Here is a 27813-nt window from a genome sequence, read left to right as displayed (position 1 = left end):
TCAACTGGAATCTGAAAGCTGTTATAGTTTTAACTTTATGATAGCCTTCTGTATTAATTGATTTCTCTTTTTCCTTTCTTTTGCCTTCCCATGATTTTTCTGCACAACTACAGGGAGGAGGGGAGTGGTACCTCGGTAAGTCTCAACTATTTGAGCCATTTAATATCTAAAAGCCAAGTATGCGCAATAATGACAAAGCAAAGCTCAAGTGTAAGCATTTTTTAAGTTAAGTCTCATTCATGTTTTATTATAGGTGAAGGTGGAGGGCCTCTCCAAGGCAGCTCTGATTAAAAGCCTATCTCCTAGAGTTATGCTGTCCAACCGTCTCTTGCCAAAAGGGACCAAGATGAAGGTGAACCTGGAGGAGCATGGTCGTCAGAAAGTGTCCTTCAGCTTCTCTCAGACAAAGAAGCCGCTGCAAAGCTTGTTTATCGTTCCTCCAAGCCCAGAAAAATCTACTCCTGAACCGCCTTCTGCTTTGTCAGTTTCAACCTCACTCCCACAAGACAAAGCAAGGCAGAATGCAGAAAGTAAAATCGAGCATAGACAGTCATCCACATTGGCAATATCAGTAGCAGAGACACCCTCTCCACAAGCATCAGTGTCTTCAACCTCTAAATCTAAAATGGACCTTGGAAAAGTGCATTTCAAGAAGCAAATCCTCAGTGTCTCTGTTACTGAAGAAAAAACATCACCCAACATCGTGCCACAGCAGCCAAACATTCCTGATTTACAAGTTTTATCTTCTGTTGAAGGTGGAACGGAACCCCCCACACCCCAGCCTCAGAATATTATTGGTGACTGCCCCTCAGAGAGTGACCGCACAGCAGCCTCTGAGGTGAAGGTAACCCCTAGTCGCAAGCAGCTAACTGATTCCTCAGGAAAAGATGGAGAGACTTCCAGTAGCACTGAGCAGGATAACATGGTATACAAAAGGAGAACCAGGTCCCAGGCTGATAGCACTCCCCTCGCAGGCTCTGAATCTGATGGCGATTCATTCCAAATGTCTTCCAGTCACAAGTCAGTTGAATCCAAATGTAAAACAAAGTCAGACAGTAGAAGCATGGAGGCAAAAAAGTCTTCCTCTGGGTCAAGTGTCGAAGAAAAGGAGAAGAGCTCCTTCAAGCGCTCAGAAAACTGTGAAAGGTCGTCCAGTTACTCAAAATCAGACCGTGATTCCAGACACACATCATCACGTTCATCTCGTTCTGACAAAGATCGCAGAAGGTCCAGGTCACGATCCAGATCGAGGGGTTCTCGTACAGGTTCATCACACTCCAGGTCAGATAGATGCAGAGGTGACAGGGGGTCACGCTCCGATAGGTCATATTATCATGATTCTGACAGACGGTCACACAGGAACTCTCCACGAAGAGAGAGGAGGGGCTCTCGCTCACATACTGACAGAGCCCGTGACAGTTCTGACTCTGAAGATGACCACAGGAAGAACCGGATGAGGATGAATGATTCCAGTAGATCATCCACTCATTCGAGTTTGCAGAAAGACTTCAAATCATCTTCCCATTCAAAATCTGACAAAGATTCCAAATCTGTTGATTCTCCTCACTCTTCAGAGATGGATAAAAGAACACAAGCCTCAAAGTCCGAGAGGGCTTCAAAGCGTATTGCTGACTCCGATTCTCAGTGGAAGAGCTCACCTGAACTTGATTCTAACCACCGCAAATTGAATACCCATCACAAGTCAGACAGCAGTGTTAAAGCCACTCAGTCAAGTCTGCATACCCACTCTCAAACATCTGATAGAAGACGCCAGAAAAGCAGCTCCAGTGACTCTGAGGCAGATCATAAAGGGAAGTCACAGGTCTCTGACAGAAGCTCTGGCTCTGAGGGGACCTGTAAATCCTCCCAAAAGAGAACCAGCAGGCCAGACTCAAAGCAGACTACCAACTGTAAGTCCTCTGGGAAAACCAGTGTAACTGATAGACAATCAAAGGACACATTTCACAGTCCTAATAAGATACAAACATATTTAAGCCCCTCAGAATCCCAGTCTCAGAATGAAAAAGAGAAATCCGATTCCCAGCTAAACGATACATACAAGAGAAAAGAACAAGACAACAAGGATTCACAGGAGAAAGAATCAGCCCTTGGTAACAATATGCAAGAATTATCTGCCAAGAGTTTAACTGAAACAGGGTCAGGTCTTGAAATTGACAATGAAAATTCTTTACATGTAAATTCTCATGATATTTCCAGTGGAAGTCTAAAACATGTAAATGCTGTACAAGAAGACTTGGCCATTGTAAAGGAAAACCCTTGTTCCAGCAGTCTACCACTTACTGATTCCAGTGCAGCTGTGTTAAATTCATGCAGCAGTAATGATAGCAAAACAAACAGCCAGGACAAGCAGCCCACTGAATGTCCACTTGAGCCAAAAATGTTTCTTGCTTCAGAAGATTTAAGTGTCAAAGACCACATGCAGCAGAAGTCTAAGATAGAGAATATTCAATTGAAGAAATATGTGACTATCAACATACAGTCTTGTACAAACTCATCTTTTAGGTCTATTTTGTCACCCCTTGACCCTGAGAATCAGATTCATAAGAGTGCACAGCAGAATATTGACTCGGTAAAGAAAAGTAGCAGCGGTACAAAAAAGTCCCGTTGGGATATTGTTGGGAATGACACCTCAGACGGTGATAATTCACAGAAATTGCCTTGTGCAGAGAGTAAACCAACTGTCAAAAAGGTGATTTCAGTCAAAAAAATTGAGTTCTCAAAAGAGGTTAGCCAACAAGAGCTGTCTGGAATAAAAGAAGATATTCTACAAGAAGCAGAGTCACATTCCAAGACTGTGAAACAGGCCGAGGTTACCATGGATAGCAGCTTAGATAATATATCCTGGATGAAATGTGCACACACAGACCAAAGTGAGCCTTCACAAGCAGACACATGTGGCACCACCACTGACCACTCAGACCTGAAACCTCCTGTTGATCCAAACATGGTTGAGCTTCTTCATGCACGTGATACCTCTCAAGTAGACAAAGCTAAAATAATGCAAAATTGGAATGGTGACTGTCAAGATGAAAAATCAAGAGACAGTACTCAGAAAAGCAAACAGGGTAAAAGAAAGTTGCTGAGTCAAGATGGATCAGGAGGACAGAGTGAGGCCAGTGACAGTGATGAATCAGAGTATGACTCTGATTGTGAAGAGGCAATTAAACGATTACATTCTGTGGTGGTCGTGCCAAAGAATTCTTCTTTAACACTGGATACACAGGACATGGCTGCCTCTTCATGCAGTCCAGTGATTAGCTCAGAGCAGCAGCGTGCTAATAACGCATCTGACCTCAATATTAGTAAATTTGCAGATCAAGTTGGTACACAGCAAAGGCCTGAAAGACCCCCCACTGAATGTGAGGAGACCAGATGTGCTTCTGCATATGCTTCACTACATGACAACACAATGTGTCAATCCCAGAGCAATATGATTGATAGCACTAGTCATTCTGAGGGTCCCAGCTCTATCAGTACCCAGCCTTACAAGGATCCCTATAAAAGTGCCCATGAAAGACCAAAGATTAGTGCACCAGTGAACCAGAGTCCTACCCACAGCCTTGAGAGTTCCCAGCAATCTGAACAAGGACACAAGCAGCATTATGTAATGGATGGAAGGAGTCTCTCCAGTTACCAACACAGTGACTTCCTTGGGGTTGATGATTTCAGCGGTAAAAACGGATTCAGCCTAGGTTGGGATTTCTGTCCACCCGAGCAGCCCAGTAGTACATACCAGCAGCCGGATAGCAGCTATGGGCCACAGTCACTGAACCCTAAACAGACAGGAATTACTCTAGTGGGACAGGAGTACAGGCATAGTAATGCCTCATGGACCCATCAACCCCTGATAATGCAAACCAACAGGTCGCCATACCTCCATGTGCCTCAGCATTACCAAGATCCTGCAGGTCAAGTCCACCCTGACTCTCTCACTAATGACCATGAAGATGACAGTGGAGATAAAGCATTAGGTCTCGATAAAACTTCTGCTGAATGCAATGGACCTAACACTCTAGGATCATCGACATTTGTCCAAGCTCATGAGATAAGCAGCAACAGCAGGGGCCCCGCAAACGAGAGCTCTTCCATTCCTGACCCCGCCAGAGAGGACTACCTCAGACCTCATAGAGGCAGGGGCCCACCTAAGAAACGGCGTCCAGAGATTGAATCAGATTCAGACAATGAGGCAGAGTCTGGGCCTGCAGGCAAAAGAGAGCGCCAAGGAGAAAGTGATGTCCTAAAGGAACCTCCTGTTAAGGTTGAGGTGTACCACCCCTTACTCACCCTGAAAGACTTCCAAGATGCCAATAAATGGAGAGAGATGTCGAAGGCAAAAAAAATGCCCCCTTATTTTGACTTGATCGAGGAGAATCTGTATCTTACCGAGCGGTAAGGAGTTTTCCAGATCAGATAACAATAAATAAAATATTGTTGCACATGCAGTGATCCCATGATAAAATAACAGTTGTTCTTAGACTTGAGCCTTGAAAAGCTGTGATTTTTGTTTTTATACGTATAGAAAGAAAAGCAAATCTCATAGAGATATCAAGCGAATGCAGTGTGAGTGCTCAGTGCTCGCAAGGGAAGAGCGGGCTCGTGGAGTATTAGCTTGTGGAGAAGACTGTCTGAACCGACTGCTGATGATTGAGTGGTGAGTGGCACCGTGCTTACCATACCGGCAGTGCTTACCTGAAAAGCAGTAAGAAAATACGCAAAGACATTCACATATTGCTTATTTAGTGAAACGGTTTGCCGTTCCACCTCAGATATGTATTGTTAAAATTTTAAGTTTTTGGAGTTTGCAAAAACACCATAGACACCTATATACTTTTTCCACAGTATTACACGTATTCTCATATCAAATCTGTAGTGCAGAAATGCGCAGAAGTTTGGAATACTAGTACGGGTGGCGCACTGACTATGAAATTGACATCAAAACCTCCTAGGTCATTTATTTGTACATGGATCGAAAAAGCAATTTGAACTGTATGTTATAAACACTGTATTTCCTTCTCTTTTTTTTTTTACTTCCTCCTTGAAATATTTTCTACCTAGCTCATCGCGGTGCCTGAATGGAGTGTACTGCTCCAACCGACGCTTTCAGATGAAACAGCATGCAGACTTTGAGGTTATCCTTACAGAAGACAAAGGCTGGGGACTAAGGGCAGCTAAAGACTTGACTCCGTAAGCTTCATGAACATTTCCTCATTAAAGACACTGCATCGTAAACATATGAGGAGTTTAATTCTGAAATCATACCATTTCAAAAATTGTGACACCCACTCTGACAAAATGAAGGCTGACTTTAAAGCAAATCCTAGTATATGTTACTGTTTAAGGTACTTTTAATTTTAAGATAGTTGGTCAAAAAAGCAACCCAATTTTGAGGATAAAGTATTTTAGAATGAAACCCAAAATACTGTTGGATATTTGGGTTGCCAGGATTGATAGTCTCACTCAGCTTCTTTCTGTTGATTAACGTTTCAGAAACACCTTTGTTCTGGAATATTGTGGTGAAGTTTTGGATCATAAGGAGTTCAAAACAAGGGTCAAAGAGTATGCTCGCAACAAGAACATCCACTACTATTTCATGTCACTTAAGAACAATGAGGTAAGTGTTGACTAGTAACAGATGGTATTCTTTCAATCCAGTCGATCAGTCAAGGAATTGAACTTTATTTATAAAACAAATTTTTTATATTAAATTTGAAATTCACTTTGCCCAAGAACAACTTTAAATGAAAAGATAAAGAAAAACATCTACCAGTACATAGGTTAAGTTTGTGTATCTGTGTGTCAGTTTGGGGTGGAGGGGGGTGTAGATGGTAGATATGAATAGGGTAAGAGTCAGTAGTAACTGAGGGTGTTTTCCGTTTTAGTTGGGCTTTATTATCCGTGTAACCGTCATCAAACTAATAGTTGATGTTTCATCTGTGTTTCTTCAGATCATTGATGCAACACTGAAGGGTAACTGCTCTCGATTCATGAACCACAGCTGCGAGCCCAACTGTGAGACCCAAAAGGTACTTTGGCTGTCGAAAGCTCCCCATGACAATAACAGCTTGAATCACCATGTGGATGGCTCTCTGACCTGTTGTTGTTCCTCCTTTCTAGTGGACAGTCAACGGCCAACTTCGAGTCGGGTTCTTCACCACCAAGGCCGTCGCTGCTGGGACAGAACTGACCTTTGATTACCAGTTCCAAAGATATGGGTTGGTGTCCCCTCACTGTATTTAGTTGTTTTTTTTTTTATTTTCATTTTGGTTTGATACAATTATAATATTAAAAGCCAGACATATTGGTCATTTAAACCTCTTTGCTAACTCTGCTCACCAGCAAAGAAGCTCAGAAGTGCTTCTGTGGCACACCCAGCTGCAGAGGCTTTCTCGGTGGGGAGAACAGAGTCAGTGTTCGGGCAGCTGGAGGGAAAATGAAGAAAGAACGCAGTAGAAAGAAGGACACAGTGAGCGCTCTCACTACGGTCAGTATTCTGATCACATGTGACAACAGACATCTTGCCCATCAGAAAGAATTTTGCGAAAAGGCAAATTTTTCCTCTGCAGCTTTGACCAGCGGTGACTGTGTTCCTGTTGTAACTGGGTCAGGCTTGCGCAGACCTCATGCTAATTGCTCTGAGAGCTCTATAGGCTGGCCCCATCCATAAATAACACAGCTGAAACACAAAAGACAAGTTATTTTAAGATCTTTTGCAATGCTGTGTCTTTGTTCAATCAGAAGTGCTAAGAGTTCCTGGCTGCAGAGGCCCAGTTTTGTCTACCAGTGGGCTGTTGTCGATAGCCAAATCATTCAGATCACTCTCAATGTTTGTACTGAGGGAAAAGATAACTTTGTTTGAAAATGTAATGGCTCACAATTACCCTGTGCAGTTTATTCTAGTAATTGCGGTCCATGATATTTGGCTAATTGGCCATTGTTTGCTCATGTACGAGATCAATTGCCATATGTTTATCCAAATGTTAAGGAGATTTTAAGCCAACTTCTGAAAGGCCAAAAATAAATTAATCAAGTGCGTTTCCATAAATTGGTTTTTAAGTAGTTAAACAAATCTCCCTGTGCACAGGAGTGCATCACCGGGAATATTCAAGTGCTTACATGAATTTCCTGCCCTCTTAGAAATTCAGATACTTGATTTCCATCACTGTTAGCGCATATTCTCCTTTCTTTGGGGGGGGGGGGGCAATTGTATCTGGCCAATTACCCCACTCTTCCGAGCCATCCTGGTTACTGCTCCACTCGCTCTGCCAATCCAGGGAGGGCTGCAGACTACCATATGCCTCCTCCAATACATGTGGAGTCGCCAGCTGCTTTTCACCTGACAGTGAGGAGTTTCACCAGGGGGATATAGCGCGTGGGAGGATCACGCTATTCCCCCCCAGTTTCCCCCTCCCCCCTGAACAGGTGCCCCAACTGACCAGAGGAGGCGCTAGTGCAGCGAACAGGGCACATACCCACATCTGGCTTCCCACCTGCAGACACGGCCAATTGTGTCTGTAGGGACACCCGACCAAACTGGCGGTAACACGGGGATTCGAACCGGCGATCCCTGTGTTGGTAGGCAACAGAATAGACCGCTATGCTCCCCGGAAGCTCTGCATCATCCCTTTTTGAGCAAATTGACTTTTCTACCTCAAACAAACATAAGTATTTCTTTACAATATCTATTTTTTGTCAGGTTATTTTTTCTTTCTTATTTTGAAATTCAAAAATTCACATCAAAATAGCTGATGGAAAAGCAGTTAATGTGCCTCATTTGTCTATTGAGACAAATCCCTTTGCCTTTCTTGGACCTGGTGATTAAAGTGATTCTTACACTAATCCTGTTCCCCGTTTACCTCGTTTAGGTAGATGAGGAGTTGGAGGCACTGTTGGAGAATGGAGAGGGCCTGTATGATGAGAAAGAGGTGGTGTCCCTCTGTAGATTGATGGTGCGAGTGGAGAACATGGAACAGAAACTCATCTGCCTCAAGCTGATTCAAGTAAGAAGCCCCTGCCATATGTCAAAGCCTTTAAGCTACAATCTTAAGGGTTTACACGAGAACAGTTGTTCTTTTTGATGCTTTTTCTAGCTGGTCAAGTCAATTTTATTTGTATAGTCCTATATCACGAATTACAAATTTGCCTCAAGGGGCTTTACAGCAACACACCATCACGTCCTTAGACCCTCGCATCAGATAAGGGACAACTCCCTAAAAAAACCTTTTAACAGGGAGGAAAAATAGGAAGAAACCTCAGGGAGAGCAACAGAGGAGGGATCTCTCTCCCAAGGCAGACAACATGCAATGGATGTTGTGTTTACACAATTTACACAATACAACATTGAAAGAGGGTAACAGAATTATAATGAAATTATAAAATACGTGAAGAATATGGTGAGGAGGATGCCAAGCAGATGCCACCAGAACAGCCCAGGACCTGAGCCACGTGACCGGCATCACCCTGTTAAAAAAAAAAAAAAGTCATACATCTTATTGAGAGAAAGATATAGCATTAAAACAGAATAGCAAAATTATATGGATTTGTAAGATATATAATAAAAAGAAAATGTGATGAGGGGGATGCCAAGCAGTGTCCAGGTGGCAACCACCATCACCATGGAGACCTGGGAGGAGGACAGATTGAATGTGCACACAAGGGAGACTCACATCACACCATTCACACACAGAAAAAGAGAAAGGAGAAGACATCATTCAGAGAAGAGAACACTTTGCAATAGTCAATAATCTATACTCTATAATGTCATCGGCAGAACAGTGGTTGGTAAATTCATTGAGACAGAAACCAACCCGCCATGCAGTACAGATTGTGAAGCAGTCAACTTAAAGACAGCTAATTGTAGGCTAAGGCAAAAAGATGAGTTTTAAGTTTGGATTTAAAGGACTCAACAGACTCTGATGGCAGCAGGCAGGTTATTTCACAAGAACGAGGCCCAATAGGAAAAGGCCCTGCCACCAGCTGACTTCTTTTTAAGTTTGAGTACACACAGGAGCCCTGTATTTTGAGAGCGAAGAGCTCGAGATGGAATATACGGTTTAAGGAGATCAGACGGGTATGATGGGGCAAGCCCGTTTAGGATTTTATAAGTCAGCAGAAGCACCTTGAAGTCTGATCTAACGTGGATAGGAAGCCAATGAAGGGAGGCAAGAATTGGTGTAATATGGTCAAATTTCGTAGCTTTATCTAGGATTCTAGCTGCAGCATTTTGAACCATCTGAAGACTTTTGGACTTTTGCCTCAAGTGAAGGACTTCAAGTATCTCGGGGTCTTGTTCATGAGTGAGGGTAGGATGGAGTGGGAGATTGACAGGCGGATTGGTGCAGCATCAGGAGTAATGTTGACGTTGTACTGGACCGTTGTGGTGAAGAAGGAGCTGAGCCAGAAGGCAAAGCTCTCAATTTATCAGTCAATCTTTGTTCCAACCCTCACCTATGGTCATGAGCTTTGGGTAGTGACCGAAAGGGTGAGCTCAGGGATACAAGCGGCTGAAATGAGTTTCCTCCGTAGGGTGTCTGGGCTCAGCTTGAGATAGGGTGAGGAGCTCGGACATTCGGAGGGAGCTTGGAGTAGAGCCGCTGCTCCTTCGTGTCAAAAGGAACCAGTTTAGGTGTTTCGGGTATTTGAGTAAGATGTCCCCTGGGTGCCTTCCTTTGGAGGTTTACCAGGCACAACCAACTGTGAGGAGACCCCGTGGTAGACTCAGAATTAGCTGGAGGGACTACATGTCCAATCTGGCCTGGAAACACCTTGGGATCCCCCAGGAGGAGCTGGAGGGTGTTGCTAGGGAGAGGGATGTCTGGAGTGCCCTACTTAGCTTACTGCCACCACGACCTGACCCTGGACAAGCGGCTGATGAATGAATGAATGAAGACTTTTAGTACTAGCAGGTATGTGGCAGACCTGAAAACAGAACATTACAGTAATCAAGTCTGGATGAAACAAATGCATGTATTAGGGTCTCTGCATCAGCCACGGACAGGAAAGACTGAATTTTAGCTATGTTACGTAAGTGGGGAAAAAAAAGGCAGTTTGGGTGATTTCTTTCTGGCTGCCACACTTTGTGAAATCACAGAATTGTCGATTGTTATCGTTACTCGATCAAATTGGTGTATAAGACAACGGCTAATCCACAAATGTCCAAATCATGAGTGCCTTTTCAGTTGTTAATTTTAACGGTTACCATTGGGAGGGACTTTTCTAGAAAAAATTATATGGTGCATAGTGTTTTATGTCTTCACCATAGTGGCTAAATAGGGCAGGTAGTGGGAATTGGAAGAAGCAGCAAAGTTGTCATAGCTAACAAGCAGACCAAACTTGTAAAGGAGCTCATACGGCAGACCAAGCTTGTAGAACTGTAATTTGATTCAGTTGGAGCCCCGGGGGTAGTCCAGCCTTGGTGGGTCATCCCGGGTCATCCTCTGTGTGGAGTTTGCATGTTCTCCCCATGTCTACGTGGGTTTCCTCTGGGGGCTCCGGTTTCCTCCCACAGTCCAAAGACATGTAGGTCAGGTGACTTGGCCTTGCTTAATTGTCCCTTGGTATGTGTGTGTGTGTGTGTGTGTGTGTGTGTGTGTGTGTGTGTGTGTGTGTGTGTGTGTGTGTGTGTGTGAGAGAGTGAGTGAGTGAGAGAGAGCGAGAGATGGCCTGGCAGCCTGTCCAGGGTGTCTCCCCGCCTGTCACCCAATGACTGCTGAGATAGGCTCCAGTATCTCAGTGACCCTGAGAGCAGGATAAGCAGTTCAGATAATGGATGGCTGGATGGGTTTTATTCAGGATTTTAGCCTTAATTGACAGTACTGTGTAGAATGACAGGAAACGGGGAAAAGAGTAGGGGATGACATGCAACAAGGACCCCAACTTGAATCCAGGAACCACCGAGGCATCCCGATTGTAGGGTGTTTTTGTTTTTTTGTTAACATGTATATTTGTCACTTTATTTATACTAATGGACGAGCTCAGGCAGGAGTCTCCGTGGACTCTGAAGTTCGCAGATGACAATGTGATCTGTAGCGAGAGTAGGGAGCAGGTCTAGGAGAGCCTGGAGAGGTGGAGTTTGCACTGGAGAGAAGAGGAATGAAAGTCAGTAGAAGCAAAATGGATTACATATGCGTGAACGAGAGGGAGGACAGTGGAATGGTGAGGATGCAAGGAGGAGACGGGATGAAGGTGGATGAGTTTAAATACTTGGAGTCAAATGTTCAAAGTAACAGAGAGTGCAGGCGGGGTGGAGTGGGTGGAGAAGAGTGTCGGGAGTGATTTGTGACAGAAGGGTACCAGCGAGAGTTAAAGGGAAGGTTTACAAGACGGTTGTGAGACCAGCTATGTTATATGATTTAGAGACAGTGGCACTGACGAAAAGACAGGAGGTGGAGCTGGAGGTGGCAGAGTTGAAGATGCTAAGATTTTTGTCGGGAGTGATGAAGAAGGACACGATTAGAAACGCATATATTAGAGGGACAGCTCAGGTCGGACAGTTTGGAGACAAAGCAAGAGAGGCAAGATTGAGATGGTTTGGACAAGTGTGTAGGAGAGATGCTGGGTATACTGGGAGAAGGATGGTGAATATGGAGCTGCCAGGGGAGAGGAAAAGAGGAAGGCCAAAGAGGAGGTTTATGGATGTGGTGAGGGAGGACAGGCAGGGGGTTGGCATGACAGAGGTAGATGCAGAGGACAGGAAGAGATGGAAATGGATGATCTGCTGTGGCAACCTCTAACAGGAGAAGCCAAAAGTAGTAATAGATACACTACCGTTCAAAAGTTTGGGATCACCCAAACAATTTTGTGTTTTCCATGAAAAGTCACACTTATTCACCACCATATGTTGTGAAATGAATAGAAAATAGAGTCAAGACATTGACAAGGTTAGAAATAATGATTTGTATTTGAAATAAGATTTTTTTTACATCAAACTTTGCTTTCGTCAAAGAATCCTCCATTTGCAGCAATTACAGCATTGCAGACCTTTGGCATTCTAGCTGTTAATTTGTTGAGGTAATCTGGAGAAATTGCACCCCACGCTTCCAGAAGCAGCTCCCACAAGTTGGATTGGTTGGATGGGCACTTCTTGCGTACCATACGGTCAAGCTGCTCCCACAACAGCTCAATGGGGTTCAGATCTGGTGACTGCGCTGGCCACTCCATTACCGATAGAATACCAGCTGCCTGCTTCTGCTCTAAATAGTTCTTGCACAATTTGGAGGTGTGTTTAGGGTCATTGTCCTGTTGTAGGATGAAATTGGCTCCAATCAAGCGCTGTCCACTGGGTATGGCATGGCGTTGCAAAATGGAGTGATAGCCTTCCTTATTCAGAATCCCTTTTACCCTGTACAAATCTCCCACCTTACCAGCACCAAAGCAACCCCAGACCATCACATTACCTCCACCATGCTTAACAGATGGCGTCAGGCATTCTTCCAGCATCTTTTCATTTGTTCTGCGTCTCACAAACGTTCTTCTTTGTGATCCAAACACCTCAAACTTGGATTCATCCGTCCACAACACTTTTTTCCAGTCTTCCTCTGTCCAATGTCTGTGTTCTTTTGCCCATCTTAATCTTTTTCTTTTATTGGTCAGTCTCAGATATGGCTTTTTCTTTGCCACTCTGCCCTGAAGCACAGAATCCCACAGCCGCCTCTTCACTGTAGATGTTGACACTGGTGTTTTGCGGGTACTATTTAATGAAGATGCCAGTTGGGGACCTGTGAGGCGTCTGTTTCTCAAACTAGAGACTCTAATGTACTTATCTTCTTGCTCAGTTGTGCAACGCGGCCTCCCACTTCTTTTTCTACTCTGGTTAGAGCCTGTTTGTGCTGTCCTCTGAAGGGAGTAGTACACACCGGTGTAGGAAATCTTCAATTTCTTAGCAATTTCTCGCATGGAATAGCCTTCATTTCTAAGAACAAGAATAGACTGTCGAGTTTCAGATGAAAGTTCTCTTTTTCTGGCCATTTTGAGCGTTTAATTGACCCCACAAATGTGATGCTCCAGAAACTCAATCTGCTCAAAGGAAGGTCAGTTTTGTAGCTTCTGTAACGAGCTAAACTGTTTTCAGATGTGTGAACATGATTGCACAAGGGTTTTCTAATCATCAATTAGCCTTCTGAGCCAATGAGCAAACACATTGTACCATTAGAACACTGGAGTGATAGTTGCTTGAAATGGGCCTCTATACACCTATGTAGATATTGCACCAAAAACCAGACATTTGCAGCTAGAATAGTCATTTACCACATTAGCAATGTATAGAGTGTATTTCTTTAAAGTTAAGACTAGTTTAAAGTTATCTTCATTGAACAGTACAGTGCTTTTCCTTCAAAAATATGGACATTTCAATATGATCCCAAACTTTTGAACGGTAGTGTATATTTTTGACTTTATAAAGCGTCATGGATAGCAGAGGTAATTGTTTGAATTCTCAATTGCAGTACATTTGATATTGATTTTATTTTGTAGGATACTCAAAATCCATCATGCTTGAAGCAGTTTCTAGACCATCACGGTTTGTCGCTGCTGTGGATCTTCATGGTGGAGCTTTCTGAAGCCAAGGGCAACAGTGCCAACAACATCAAGCTCCAGTTTGAAGTAAGATTTTTTTTTTTGCATCAAAATAACTGAAGTATTTATGTTTATAATTCACCGCGTCTTATCTGTTGCAGAACCACAGTCTATTTACAGACTATTTTCCTCATCTTATTTACAGATTATGAAGACCCTGTCTGTGCTGCCCATTTCTACTAAGAACATGCTGGAGGAGAGCAGAGTCCTGACCTTTATTCAGCGATGGGCCCAGACGCACACACTCCCCCAGCCCACGGAGATGGACGGCTACTCTAGCGAGAACACGTCCCGCGCCCAAACACCTCTAAACACCCCTGATGGTTCCTCCAACAAACTGGGACCGGAGCTGGACAGCGACACCCCCAAACGGGCTGTGTACCGCCGTCTCAAGATCATCAGTGAAAACAGTCTGGACAGTGAGCTCTCTGATGGCAGCAAAGCATCCGATCGAAAGGAGGAGGACGAGGAAGATGATGAGGAGGAGGAAGATGAATCGTCGTGTGCCGGGCTGCCAGAGGACAAACAGGCGAAGGCAGACCCGTTGAGTGAGGCTGCAGCTCCAGTAAAGGAACCAACGGAGGAGCCAATCAATGAGGCACAGCAGGAGAAACAAGAAGAGGCAGAAACAAGTCAAAACATTCAGCTCCAGCCTCACCAGGAGAAGGAGAAGGATAAAACAGAGGAGCTGGAGGTAGAGACAGAGAACACAGATGGAAAGGAGCAGATAACTGAGGGGGCAATGGAGACAAGCGAAGACCAGAACAAGGTCGGGGAGGAGCTGACCAGTCCCCCAGTGGAGGAGAAGGAAGGAGTGAAAGGAGAGCAGCCTAGCATCAAAACCCAAGAGCCGGTGAGTCAGTGCTCCCAAACAGACACCCCAAAAGACACCGAGGCTCCATCCCAGCAGCCAACAGAGCATAAGGAGGCCCAAATAGAGACAAATGACAGTGAAAAGGGTCCGAGTGGCGTGGAGCCACCTGGTGAATCATCCACTGATGTCCCTCCCAGCTCTGAGACCCCAGAGGCCAGCACAGGATCTGAGGCCACAGTGGCCCCTCTGGACCCCTCAACGGTGGGGACTCCTTCACAGGATGAGGAGGAAGGAGTGTCAGATGTGGAGAGTGAGAGGAGCCAGGAGCCCCAACTCAACATAATGGACATTAGTAGCATGGCTGCTAGACTCTTAGACAGCTGGAAGGACCTGAAGGCAAGGACAGACAATGACACTCTTTCTCAAATATAGATATTGTATTAATATTGCTTACTAGTATTTGTTTGGACTTTCTCAGCTTATATGTTCTTTGCTTTTTGTAATCAGAGATTTGAAGTCAAACTTGTCCTCACCCTTTTTCAGGAGGTGTACAGGATACCAAAGAAAAGCCAGGTGGAGAAGGAAACTAATGGTAGGTCCATTACTGTGCATATTCTGATATTAACCTTTTTTCTGCATAGCTTTAGCTAAATACATTTTCTTTTTTTTAATTTTTTTTTTTTTTTTTTTTTTGCAGATCGCAGTCGGGATCGAGACACACCGCATGCCAACTCCAGCAGCCGGGAACGTGAGCGAGAGCGAGAGAAGGAGCGGGGACGTGAACGAGATTATGACAGAGACAGAGATCGAGACTGGGACAGAGACAGGGACCGCGACCGAGGCTCAGAAAAAACCCCACGCAGCACGGATCGACGAAGGAGACGCTCCGCCTCTCCGCCACCTTTGTCCTATGAGAGGAGCAGCCGGCGTGTCGAGGAACGGTAAGAATCGAATAAGGTGGAGCCTAGGGAGGGGTGTCGTTAAGCATTAATGATACTACTACTCTTAACCGATTCTGCTTATTGATCCGGTACTTTAATGGTACTCTTATCGGTTCTTTTTGATATTTTTGTTATGTCTGGACAGAGCGTTACTTTTAATCATTAACCCATGTTTGTATAATTTAGTTAACCGCGTGGGCTCTAGGCTGCTAGCATACGTAACATACCTGAGGTGGATGGGTGACGAGAGATAAAGCTAGCCAGTCGAAAACGGCATTTCCTTGCCAGTATTTGATGCACTTTTGCTCGAGGTTTCGAACGATCGCTTGTGTTTCTGCCCTTACATGCAAAAGACTTGTACTTGTGGCGTCGAGCACTGTCAGTATCGACTCTGGTGAAGTATAACCAGACTTTTGACCATCTAGTACTCTCTCTCCGCCGTTGTCCCACCGGTGCCCGTTTAATACCAGGTTTTGGTACCCATTAGTTTTTACGCCCCCTCCGAATGGAACAGGCTAAATATGAAGTCTGACTTGACCCTCTTCATTGATTCGTGATGCTATCTACAATCCTTGTGCAGTTCTGTAAAGTTAGCACTTAACACTGAAGTCCAGCCCAGACAAGCTAATCTTCCATACATCCAAAATGAAAAGTTTATAGCTGCATATCATAGACATGTTTTCCCCCCTTCTCACCTTAGTTGTCCTTCTTTTCATGTGTCAATTTTAGATTCGATCCGTCAAACAGCAGCAAGACGCCACGGGCCCTTGGCGGGAAGGAGCGTAACAAGCTGTCCACAGAGGAACGTAGGAAGCTGTTTGAGCAGGAGGTTGCTCAGCGGGAAGCTCAGAAACAGCAGCAGCTACAACAACAGCAGCAGCAGCAGCTCCAGTCTATAGCTTATGACCCCACTCTGGCCTACACCTCCAGCCCTGGCTTCATCACCTACCCTCCAGGGTACCCCATACAGACTTTTGTCGATCCAACCAATCCCAACGCAGGAAAAGTATTGCTACCCACCCCTTCAGTAGAGCCTATGGTTGGCACCCTCAGCTATGAACAGACTCCTCCCCAGCCTCTAATATCAGAGCTTGGGTTGTCATCCCCTTCCTCCACTTCCCAGGCTGCTCCAGTCTCCGGTCTTCCCCAGCACATCCCCGCCAACCCTCTGGAACTCAACCCTGGCACTACCCAACAGTACACCCAGCCTGCTGTAGCACCTCAGGATTCAGGGGTGGCTGTCCTCTCTGTCCCTGCCCAGACAGCCCCCCAGGTCCCAGGACAGCAGAGCTACGCCACCTTGTGGGACCCCACCATGCAGCAGGCTGTGACTGTGCAGACCCAGCCAACGCAGCAGTACGCTGCAACGCCGGCACAGACCCAGACCCAGACAGCCATCTACTACCAGGGCCAGCCCTGTCAGACCATCTACAGCATCCCCACCGCCTACCCTCAGGCCAACACTCCCGTCATACAGGTAGGGCCCCATACACAACACATGATGACAAGGACTTCTATCATCTTTCAGTGGTAAAGTATAGTGATGAAATTCGGATATTGTCATACTGTGAATACACAATTTTGTCATTTAAGTTAATGATAATGAGGATTTATCACCTAAAATTTGAAATATTTCTAAGTCTGAAATATTTGGAATATTTTTGAAAACTAGATTTGGTTTAAGATTACACATCACATTCCCAAACAACTCATTGTGGTGAAATTCAGTCGGCTTCTTAAACATGGTTATCTATATGTAAGTAGATAGTGTGATATGTATCGATATTGTGTAAAACTTCTTGTTGTTATCCTGATATTTTCCATATTGCCCAGCACCAAAATGTCCATGTTTCCATCCAAGTGTAATTTCAAGTGAACCTTTAAAAAGTAAAAAAAAAAAAAAATGCAAACCTGTTTTGTTTCCAGTAGTTGGTTTTTAGGGGACTAAAACACTTTGCCTGTGCATTCTCCATCACCTAATCTCTTAATTGACCTTAATTGACTCTTAATTTTCCCCCCAAAGCAATCATTAAAACTTTTCTGATATTTGTCGGTGCCATCCAGCACCTCTTATTCGCATCTTCAAAATTCACGTGAAAGTAGTAGCCTGAAACACAGTTAATGAGTAAGCAGTTTTGTTACATCACAGTTCAGATTATTTTATCGTTGGTTTGGAAGGTAGCCCAGAAAACCCTCCAAACAGATTCCTCAAACATCTGCTGGATGTGGCTAATTTCAGTTTGCTCTGTTTTTCTCAAGGCATACACCGAGCCCACTGCTAGCTACCTGCACGGTCAGCCAGTGTACACAGGCCACCAGCAAGGAGTGGTAGTGCAGCAAGGAGGCACAGTTACCACCATTGTAACCTCCCAAACTGTCCAACAGGTAACTCCTCGTTCTCTCCTGTAAAACTTCATGAATCAGTAGTGTCCCTCCAATATCTCTGGGAGGAGTAACGAAGAGAGTTAATAGGTGTAACATTGGATTTAAAAGGGTTTTTTTATTATCAGTTTGTTTATTGTGTTTATTCTGGTACCTATGATGTTGAAATAATGTGTTTTATAATTTTGGCCAATAGGTGGTGTGAGTGTTTTAAGCATCATGGAAAATGTTGAGCCTCAGCAGTTCGGTACCAGCCTAAAACTGGTTGCATGCAGTGGCAGATGGGCATTTAAAATGAGGAATAATTACAATCAGGGATTTGGTTGGATTTGTCTGAAAAAAATGTTTTTTAAATATTTTCCAACTTCTGTAGTTAATTTGAACAGAAATAGCAATGACGATATCAGAAATGTCCCTAACTGAATGAGTTTTTTTTTTTTTTTTTTTTACCACTTCAGGAAATGATTGTACCCAACAATGTGATAGACCTGCCTCCTCCGTCTCCACCCAAACCCAAAACCATTGTTCTACCTCCTAGCTGGAAAGTGGCACGGGACCCTGAAGGCAAGATTTACTACTACCACGTTGTAACCAGGTTGGTATTTGTGTGTGCTGTGTGTGGCCAAATCAGATAAATTTAACTTATAGTGAAAAGGACATTTCATTGTAAAGGAACGAGTAGTCCCAACACAACTGCAGCAATTTAAGGCACAACAAATCACATATAACTGCACTGTACAAATTATATATAGTAGTATAATATGAACGACGATACTCTTCAGAAAGAATGTCCTCTCTTACTCTGTAAGGGTGTGTGTGTCTGCATGTTGTTGTGCGTACATCTATCTCACGTTCTCCCTCTCCCAGACAAACCCAGTGGGACCCCCCGACCTGGGATGGGAGCAGTGACAATGCTAGCGTGGACCATGAATCTGAGATGGACCTAGGCACTCCCACCTATGATGAGAACCCTTCCAAGGTGAGCTCTTAACTGTGAATATTTTCTGGTTACTGGTTGGTTCAAAGTACTAGCAAGTGGGGTCCAAAATTAACATCGGCCAAGTGCCCAGTGCAGTTGAATTTTCCCTGTAGAGACTAAATATCACTAGCCTGGGAACCAGACAAGTTTGCGAGCTCTTGTTTTATTTGCTCTGACCGATGCATCTGGTCCCCCTCCTACTGAGATCATAGACTGTATAAAAGAAGTGGATGTAGCCACCGTGACGCCACCCATTGGTTTGTGGACTACTGTTTTGAAGCCTCGAGTTTGGCGTGTTTTTTCCCGTCACCATCTTATTTTTTTGAAACCGGACATGACGTGACCATATTTGGGTAGGGCTGGGGAGGAGCGAGAGGTGGATCTGACTGAGAACCCTAGGACACTACGCACGCCCACCTATGCCGGCAACCCAACTGCACCCGTCTCCACTGTGCGAAGTCGCATTCCAGATTTATCGCATGCTAAGACAATGAGACCAACTTGAAATGGCTGCTTCACATGAACAGTATTAGTGTAATTTAAGAGATTCGCTGAAAATAATTTTTCACATGGATAGATTATCAACCGGACAATACCCAAAAACAAGTTCATTGCTGTTTAAATGTACAAAGTGCCATGGATATGCATTGCCACCAGGTCTGGAAGGTACCTGACCCACCTGTCATTCAAAGCAGACACACCCCTAATTATGAATAACTTTAAGCCTTAATATAAATTAAACGGATGATTTATGCGAATTCTCCCTCCCGTTCCATTATTGTGGTGGGAGAAATTAGCTATAGAGACCAAAACTGTTTTTTGAACCAGGCTGTAAATGTTTATTCCTGTCATAAAGTTCGGCATTTTAATGAGAGTCTATGGAACCAGGCTTCCTTTTCCCAAAAAGTGGAATCTCCCCCTGCTGGCCATTAGAAAGAATGCAGGTTTAAGGCACTTCCGCATTGGCTTCACTTTTCAGACCTGGAGGTTGTCCCTTGGTTCAGACAGCTGCTGGATTTTCTGCAAACATTCAAAAATAATTACTCAGCTTGGACAGACAACTGATCAGATCTGGTATCATACTATCTAAATTTGTGGAAGACATTCATACTGATGTGCAACATCACAGCAAGAAGGTTCTGGGTTCGAGCCCCAGGGTAATCCAACCTTTGGGGTCGTCACGGGTCGTCCTCTGTGTGGTTTGCATGTTCTCCCCATGTCTGTGTGGGTTTCCTCCGGGGGCTCCGGTTTCCTCCCACAGTGCAAAGACATGTAGGTCAGGGGAATCGGCCGTACTAAATTGTCCCTAGGTGTGAATGTATGTGTGTGTATGTCGCCCCTGTGTGATGGCCTGGTGGCCTGTCCAGGGTGTCTCCCCACCTGCTGCCCAATGACTGCTGGGATAGGCTCCAGCATCCCCGCGACCCTGAGAGCAGGGTAAGTGGTTCAGATAATGGATGGAGAACAGGCTGGAGGTGAACCTTTGTAAGAATAGAGCCAGGGCGAGCGATTTTTCAAACAAGCGACACGTTGCTCGCCTGTTCGCTGACGCACGCAGCAGGTTAGGACGTCTTCGTTGGGGGAAACTGAAACATCCTGATGTTCGCTCGTTCGCATCGTGTCCAGTTAGGAACTGGCGCATCAATCGCTCCCTGTCCGAAAAGCGAAGTCAGGCTAAAATATTGCTAAGAAAGACAGCGTTCCAAAAGTCTCTTGTAAGGAAAAGGAAATCAAAATCTTCCTTTTTTTCCCATTGTAAGGAAAATTGAATTTGTCCTGTTTTGCAAACAGCTTGGTAGTCTAGAGGAGATAAAGCTTGTGGTTCATTTGTCTTCTGCGATATCCATCCATCCATCCATTATCCAAATCGCTTATCCTGCTCTCAGGGTCGCGAGGATGCTGGAGCCTATCCCAGCAGTCATTGGGCAGCAGGCGGGGAGACACCCTGGACAGGCCGCCACAGGCCATCACAGGGCCGACATACACACACACACACACACACACACACATACAATTTAGTATAGCCGATTCACCTGACCTGCATGTCTTTGGACTGTGGGAGGAAACCAGAGCCCCCGGAGGAAACCCACGCAGACACGGGGAGAACATGCAAACTCCACACAGAGGACGACCCGGGACGGCCTCCAAGGTTGGACTACCCCGGGGGCTCGAACCCAGGACCCTTCTTGCTGTGAGGTGACCGCATTAACCGCTGCGCCACCGTGCCGCCTCTTTTGCGATATCATGCGAGATAAACCTGAGCTACACGTGGTGACGGGTGAACTGGTAAACCGACCACGTGGAGGCATATTCCTTGTGTCAAACTGCCCCCGGAGAAAAAGTCTAGCCTGTCTGACAAAGCAATTCGAGCTAACATTACCACAACCAGCCCTGCTCAGCCTCAGAGAGGGTTCAGTGAGAAGCGGCACACACATGACCAGGCGGTTGCCAGGAGCTGTAGCTCGACGCCGATGCTGCACTCATCATGTAGGTTAGACACAAAGAAGAAGGAAAAACACAACTTTTCCATGCCAGTATGCCTTCTTTTATTCATTTAAAGGTTGTGTATAACATCACCTAACTTGAGGCCTGCTGTGATAGTGCAGCTGAATTATTTTTGGGGGGTAAAAATATGTTCAGCAGGTGATTACAAACCCCGGTCAGGGTAAGAGCCGCATGTATGCATTTTTGCATGCATGTGTGTAAGTGCTGTTCTGCAGTGGTGGGGCAGGATATGGGTAAGGAAGAGGGGGGATGGGGGTAATACTTAAAGTGTGTTTTATCCTGCATACACTTAAAGTTGTGATTCTAGTATGGTGGAGATGGTGCACAGATACACCCGTGTGCCTCGTTCCCAGGGTGTTTGCCCTCGCATGGTAAACATGATTATAGTGTTTGTTCCCTGGGTTAATTGAAGATGCTGCACCAGTGATTACTTTCAGCTGTGGCTGAATGTGGGCAGAAGTAAAACTCAAGTTCGGCACAACGCCGTAGAGCATTTCAGCGAGCGCTGCAGCCGGAACGATCGCTCCTGCCGCCGACATGTAGAAAAAATAAAAAATGCAGCCTTGGTAAGAATCCATATGAGAAGATGGAAGACTTGAAGGGCGAAGCTGTTGGTATTCAAACTTCATCATACCCCACCTCACCTCTCCACCCCCGGACAGCTGTTTGTCTCCTCATCCCTGAAGGCAGTCACGGGGGAGGGAAGAGGGTGAGGATGGGGGGGGGGGGCTCAGCTCATCTCATCTCCTCTCCCTCTGCCGGGTTTGTTTTGCCTCTTCATCTCCATCCTGCCTTTGATGATAATAGAAACCAGCTGGGAGACCTTGAATTAGTTTATTTGCGGTTTCTTGTTTGAGCGTCCAACTATGCAAGTGTCCCTTTTGTCTCTGAGACCTTTTTACAAAAATAAAATAAAATCACAGAATGGCTCATGGAGGTGATAGAGCCATCCTTCTTTTACAACGGGATATTTCAGCCCGGTATCACGCCAAAGCGTGTAACACACCCACCAGTCCAGCGTGTCAGGGTCACGGTTTGCCTCGCTGAGGCGTGAAAAGAAGGCGCGTGTACGAAAGTGCAGTGCCAGCAGGGGGCGATGATTAACTCAAGGCCAACAACTCCCCACGGGGGAGAAGAAGCATACAGCATTTTGCAAAATCCCTCCCCTAACACAAACCCTAACCTGCCTTCACCTCTTAATCATCGCCCCCTGCTGGCACTGCACCTTCATACACGTGTGTACTTTTCACGCCTGAGCGAGGCAAACCGTGACACCGACACGCCGGACCGGCGGGGGAGTCACACGCTTTGGCGTGACACCGGGTCGGGTGTTTTCACCCAGAAAACAGAGGTTGATGTTTTTCCCGTCCTGGCTTGGCTTTTGGTTGTGTCAGGGGTCTTGAAACAATTCCCCCGCGCGCCTCTGGTTTTGTAGAGTGTCACAGCCAGCCGGCCTCTTGTGTTCTCGTCCCCCTGGCAGGTTTTCTTCCTCGCTGTCAGCGGGCATCACGACCAGCGAGAGTCTGAATCCGCTGCGTTTGCCTTTGATCTTCACCAGCCTTGTGTGAGCGTAGGCAAGTCAGCTGTTGCCGGCCTGGCTTGGTTGTTGAGAGTCAGAGCCAGAAAAAACAGACACACACACACACCCACCCACACACACACACACCCACACACACACACACACACCCCTACCGCTGCTTTGTTCGGCTCCTGAGGAGGAGGCGGTGGTCAGGTGCTCTTTGTTGCCCAGCTGACCTTGATAGCTGCTGTTCTGCAGACAGTTGTCACATTCCAGGGAGCAAGGCCGGGGATGTGGCCGCCACGCTCCCGCTGTTTCATCTGCACAGTGTGTGTGTGTGTGTGCGTGCCAAAGATGGATTCCCGTAACTGTGAAATGATGGCTGCTGTCACAGCTGAGAATTTAATTCTTTTGTTCTTGGAGAGCAAACGTGCAGAAGCGGTAGTGAGTGACAGGTCAGACCTTTAATGTGAAGCAAGTGACGTTTTCTTGAGAGAGAGGGAGATTTGTGACATTAACCGCCTACCAAATTCATGTTGCTGCAGTTTTCCACCAAGACGGCCGAGGCGGACACCTCCAGTGAGCTAGCTAAGAAGAGCAAAGAGACCTTCCGGAAAGAGGTGAGCCAGAAATGGTGTGCAGGATTCTCTGTCCTGGGATGTCACCGAGGATGGACTTCCTCCAATTTGTCTAGTTTAATTCAAACACTAGAAGGAACTGGCACCTACAACCCGCTATATGTCAGTTTTTTTTTCTTTTCCAATTCATGTGCTTATACAAAGATATAAATATGCATTATTTATGCCCATTGTGTTTCACATACAGAGTAGGCCAAATGTAAGGTAGTTAAGTGTAATCTGTGAAGTGTAAAATACACCCAGCAGCAGTTACCACCTCCATTCACTTCGTTTTAAAAGGCTGTTGCGGTGATGTCAGTTGTTATCGTCCCAACTTTTAACCTCCCTTTCTGTGTTTTGCTTGTGATGCTCAGATGTCCCAGTTCATAGTGCAATGTCTGAACCCCTACCGAAAGCCAGACTGCAAACTTGGACGCATCAGCAACACGGACGACTTCAAACACCTGGCAAGAAAGGTAACCCAAAAAAAAAAAAAATAAATCACCGACCGCTTCACGGGTATTTGTGTGTGTATTTAGAATCGGAACGAAATTGCTCAGAAAATTCCGTCCGGGTAGGCTCTCGTGCTCCCTTCCCCTGGCCTCAGAGCGGTCAGGGCAGATTCGAAGTATTGGTCAGCACTTATCTTCAAAAGAAAAGCATTCGGCGCTGCCCACAGACCAGAGCTAAATACTTGAGCGCCCACATCTTTTTTTTTTTTTTTTCTTTAGCCAAACAATGTTTTAGTGGACCGGTTCTGGACGAGACTTGGAACACATTGTACGTTTAGACTTTTATATCCCTCTTTGTTTCACCTCTTTCTAGAAAAGCCCATTAACATTTCTATAAGGCACAACAGAGCCTTTTCTTCCGAGGTTTCGTAGCGGGTCTATGGACAGTCAACCACATTCCCTCGGGGACCGGTTTATATTGAGTGCCACGGGACATACCAAGACTCTGAGCACATGGGCACAATTAACACGGGGAGAGACCAAGTAAACTGGGCATTGTATAAATTGTAATTTTATCCTGTGCGACAGCACCAGAACACGGCTTCTCTGAAACGGCAGCGTGTTCGCTGGTTCAGATCCGTGTCTCGGTGCCGTAAAGGCAAAGGCCACTTTTCGGTAATGCGCACGTCCGTGTTACAGCTTAAGCAGCCGACAGGTAATGTGGATAGCATCATTAACTTCCCGCCTCTTTTCTGTGTCTCCTGCTAGCTAACTCACGGGGTCATGAATAAAGAGCTGAAGGCCTGCAAGAACCCGGAGGACCTCGAGTGCAACGAGAACGTGAAGCATAAAACGAAGGAGTACATCAAGAAGTACATGCAGAGGTTCGGCTCTGTGTATAGGCCCAAGGAAGACACAGAGGTGGACTAGCTCCCGCGGCCCCACGGAGGGGTCACACCTGCTTCGGGCCGATGCTGGAGAAGATACCCAGATTTGCCTTCCTCCTCACGCCGTCGCGTATGGATCGACCAGCCCGAACTGTTTTGTCCCGTCAAGCCGAGGACGGGGGAGATCGCTTCATCTTGCATATTTATGATTAGGACTCAAAACTACTGCCCAGAAATCTCTCCAGGCCCTCCGGTCCACAAAGGAGGACCCGAACTCGAGACTGTCGGTGGGACTGGTGTCATGAGAGGACCTGAGAGTCCAGGCCAAGGTCGACTGGAGTCGACACCGAGGGGTGCTACAAAGACTAATGGTTTTTCACTGTCATATTTGGTTTTTAGCAGTGTCTCATTTGGCTGTTAAATGTTTCCAAGTTGATAACCTCAATTTCTTCATTTTATTTTATCCTTCTGAAACCTTTTAAACTCTTCCACCTCGGACTGGCAAGGATTAACAAAAGGAATCAACAATGTGTGTTAGTTGTTCTTCAAAACTTTCCACTGTAAGAACTGCATCAGTGTCAACAGAACAGGTCGTTCTTCTGTTTGTTTGGTATTTTTATTTTTCCTTTTCTTTTTTTTTTTTTTGTTTCCCCCCTCCCACCATTGACTCTGTATATCTGGTGCTGCTTTAACCCGGGCGGTGGAGGTCCCAGCCTCCACTCCTCCACCCTGCCTTTATAAACCACAAGACTTTGGAGCCGCCGTTGTTTTTATGAATGCATGATGTCCGCTGAGGTCGGAGCGGTAAGCCTATGGAAGTTCACACAGTTCCCAAGCCTTCTCTCCCCAAATTATATTTCTCATCAAGGGGTTCGGAGTATTTCACAGGAAGAGGTTATCAGTTGTCGTTTAGTCGTTTGTATTGAGCTTGTATGTGTTATAGAATTACTGGTAAGCGGATGAGTTGGCTGGGGGGGGGGGGGAGTCAGGGGAGTCGCTGACTGAAATAATGTATTTTACGAATTTATGTGTCGTGAAGAGAGGAGGGTTTGACATGTGGATTAGCCATGTGTCAGTCATGCCCCATATCCTGTTCTTAACCCCGCCCCGAGCCCCTGGGCCCGCCCCACCTCCCTCACACACGAATTGGTTGAAGCGTTGTGATTTTAACTTTCTCAATATCATTAATTTTTTTTTGTGTGTGCGTGTGTGTGTTTTTTTAACAGTAATAAATCCTCGTTAGGCGTTAGGGACGTTTGGATCGTCTTTTTCTGTACGTCGTTAGTCTCCGACATTCGGCCTGGTGTCAAGGTCAGCGTTTCATAAGCATGGCGTCTTAACTCAACAATTGCATATAAGCCCATTGAAAATTTCCAACACATGTATATTGCTTTATATGTGAATATATTGAGAAAAAAAATAGTTTTGGGGAATGTTTAATTGAGCAAAGACTTTGTAAAAGGACTATTATTTCATGATTTAAAGTGTAAATATGTGTAATATTACCAAAGCTGCACACACAGGAGTAGGGGAGGGTCTGCACGCTCAGCCCCCCTGTGGCAGTTCCCACATCATTCAAGTCAAACCAGTGGTAGGGGTCATTTTCAAGATTTTTTTTTTTTGTCGTTTTGTTTGTTTTTGTTTTTATTTTTTCTATGTACAAAAAACATTTCACCCCACTCTTCTGTAAGTACTGTGTAAGCACATTGTCATACTGAGTGTACAAACATTTTAAAAGAAAATAAACATTTTTTGTAAAACTGAGCCTTGTGCTACACCAACTCGTTGATTTTTTTTAACCCTTGTAGCGGTGACAGAAATGTTGTGCACCCTTTGTTGGCGGCCCCCAGGTCAAGCTCGCCCGTGACATTACGGGGGCTTTAAAGCAATGCAGAAATAAAATGTGTGTAAAAGTACCGAGCATATGTTGTGTGTCTCGGTTCCAAATAATATAGAAAACAATGTTTGCCATTCAACTCTGCAAGGTCACATTCAACAATGAAAGCGCAGCAGGTGTGTGTGTGTGAAGAGTTATTACTGTGGCAATAAAAGAAAATTGAACTTATTACTCTTGATTCAAATGGACCCCATCGAGCACCAGTTCAAGTACATAAATAAATGTGTTGGGCGGAGGGGATCTTGCACGTGCACCCAATGAAATTGTTGTTCGACATGTAAGCTGTTATTTTCTTGCCCGGTGCGGGATTCGATACGGGGTGTACTGCTCCACAAGGCGACATCACTAACCGCTCGGCTAAAGGGTCAGACCCGTTAGCTAGGGGCTAACGTGTATTGTTAGTAATTTACATACATATTTTCACAAAATAATAATAAGCCGAGGCCATTAAGTTTCAGTTTGAAAAACTTTTTTATTGCATAATTTCTCTTCCGTTAAAGCTTTCAAAATAGGGGCGTCCGGGTAGCGTAGCGGTCTATTCCGTTGCCTACCAACACGGGGGTCGCCGGTTCGAATCCCCGTGTTACCTCCGGCTTGGTCGGGCGTCCCTACAGACCCAGGGGTTCCCCAACCACCGGCCCATGCACCGGCACCGGGCCGCAGAGCATTTGCTGCCGGACCGCAAGAAAGCGATATGGTTATACAATATTCAAATAAAAGCCCGGTGGACCGTGTAACGCTGGAGGGCTTTTAATTTGAAACGGATACTTGAAACGTGTAACGTTATCGCTCGTCCACGTGGCATTCGGCAGACCAATAACTAACGTCATAACTCGGAGACGCACCCAGTCAGCTCGCGGCTAGTTAGCCACCACGAGCGGCGGAAAAGAAAACAAACGCCGCGTGAGAGTTTCTCCGGAAGAGGCGGGGGAGATAAAAGGTCTAATGACGATGGTACCGCAGAGCCAGCAGAGGGCGACACTGCAAAAAAAAAAAGTACAATTGTCAGAAAAGAGGTGGGCGGGGCCCTAAAAAAAAAGATTTAAAACGAGTCCATTTGACCCGAGCGCCACACGGGGGCAGAGTATTGAAGGCCATTTGAGCGAATAACCTCTTAGCAATGTCTTGTTTACGAGGCGTTAACGCGTCATATTTTCACGCCTTAACACAACAAATACTGACACGTTACGTGCATTTTCTGGTTGTGGCCAATGAGGGACCTTGACTCAA

The 27813-nt window shown here is 45.5% G+C and overlaps 1 protein-coding gene across 1 annotated transcript; it reads left to right on the top strand.

Annotated features, from left to right (window-relative positions):
• Positions 1 to 90: 90 nt before the first annotated feature.
• Positions 91 to 25651, top strand: setd2 (SET domain containing 2, histone lysine methyltransferase). The gene is made up of 20 exons (XM_056287022.1): positions 91 to 135; positions 254 to 4410; positions 4541 to 4672; positions 5077 to 5205; positions 5509 to 5632; positions 5967 to 6044; positions 6136 to 6233; positions 6358 to 6502; positions 7884 to 8018; positions 13489 to 13617; positions 13736 to 14800; positions 14948 to 14996; positions 15102 to 15345; positions 16075 to 16822; positions 17605 to 17730; positions 18186 to 18322; positions 18595 to 18706; positions 23276 to 23350; positions 23722 to 23823; positions 24568 to 25651. The coding sequence occupies exons 1-20, from the start codon at positions 91 to 93 to the stop codon at positions 24727 to 24729; spliced, it is 7992 nt and encodes a 2663-aa protein (XP_056142997.1). The 3' UTR covers positions 24730 to 25651.
• The last annotated feature ends 2162 nt before the right edge of the window (positions 25652 to 27813 follow it).

The sequence above is a fragment of the Lampris incognitus genome, chromosome 9 (assembly GCF_029633865.1).
Source record: "Lampris incognitus isolate fLamInc1 chromosome 9, fLamInc1.hap2, whole genome shotgun sequence".
Lineage (NCBI taxonomy): Eukaryota > Metazoa > Chordata > Actinopteri > Lampriformes > Lampridae > Lampris > Lampris incognitus.
Note: the sequence above shows the minus strand (reverse complement) of the source record. Positions and strands in the feature narration are given on the sequence as shown.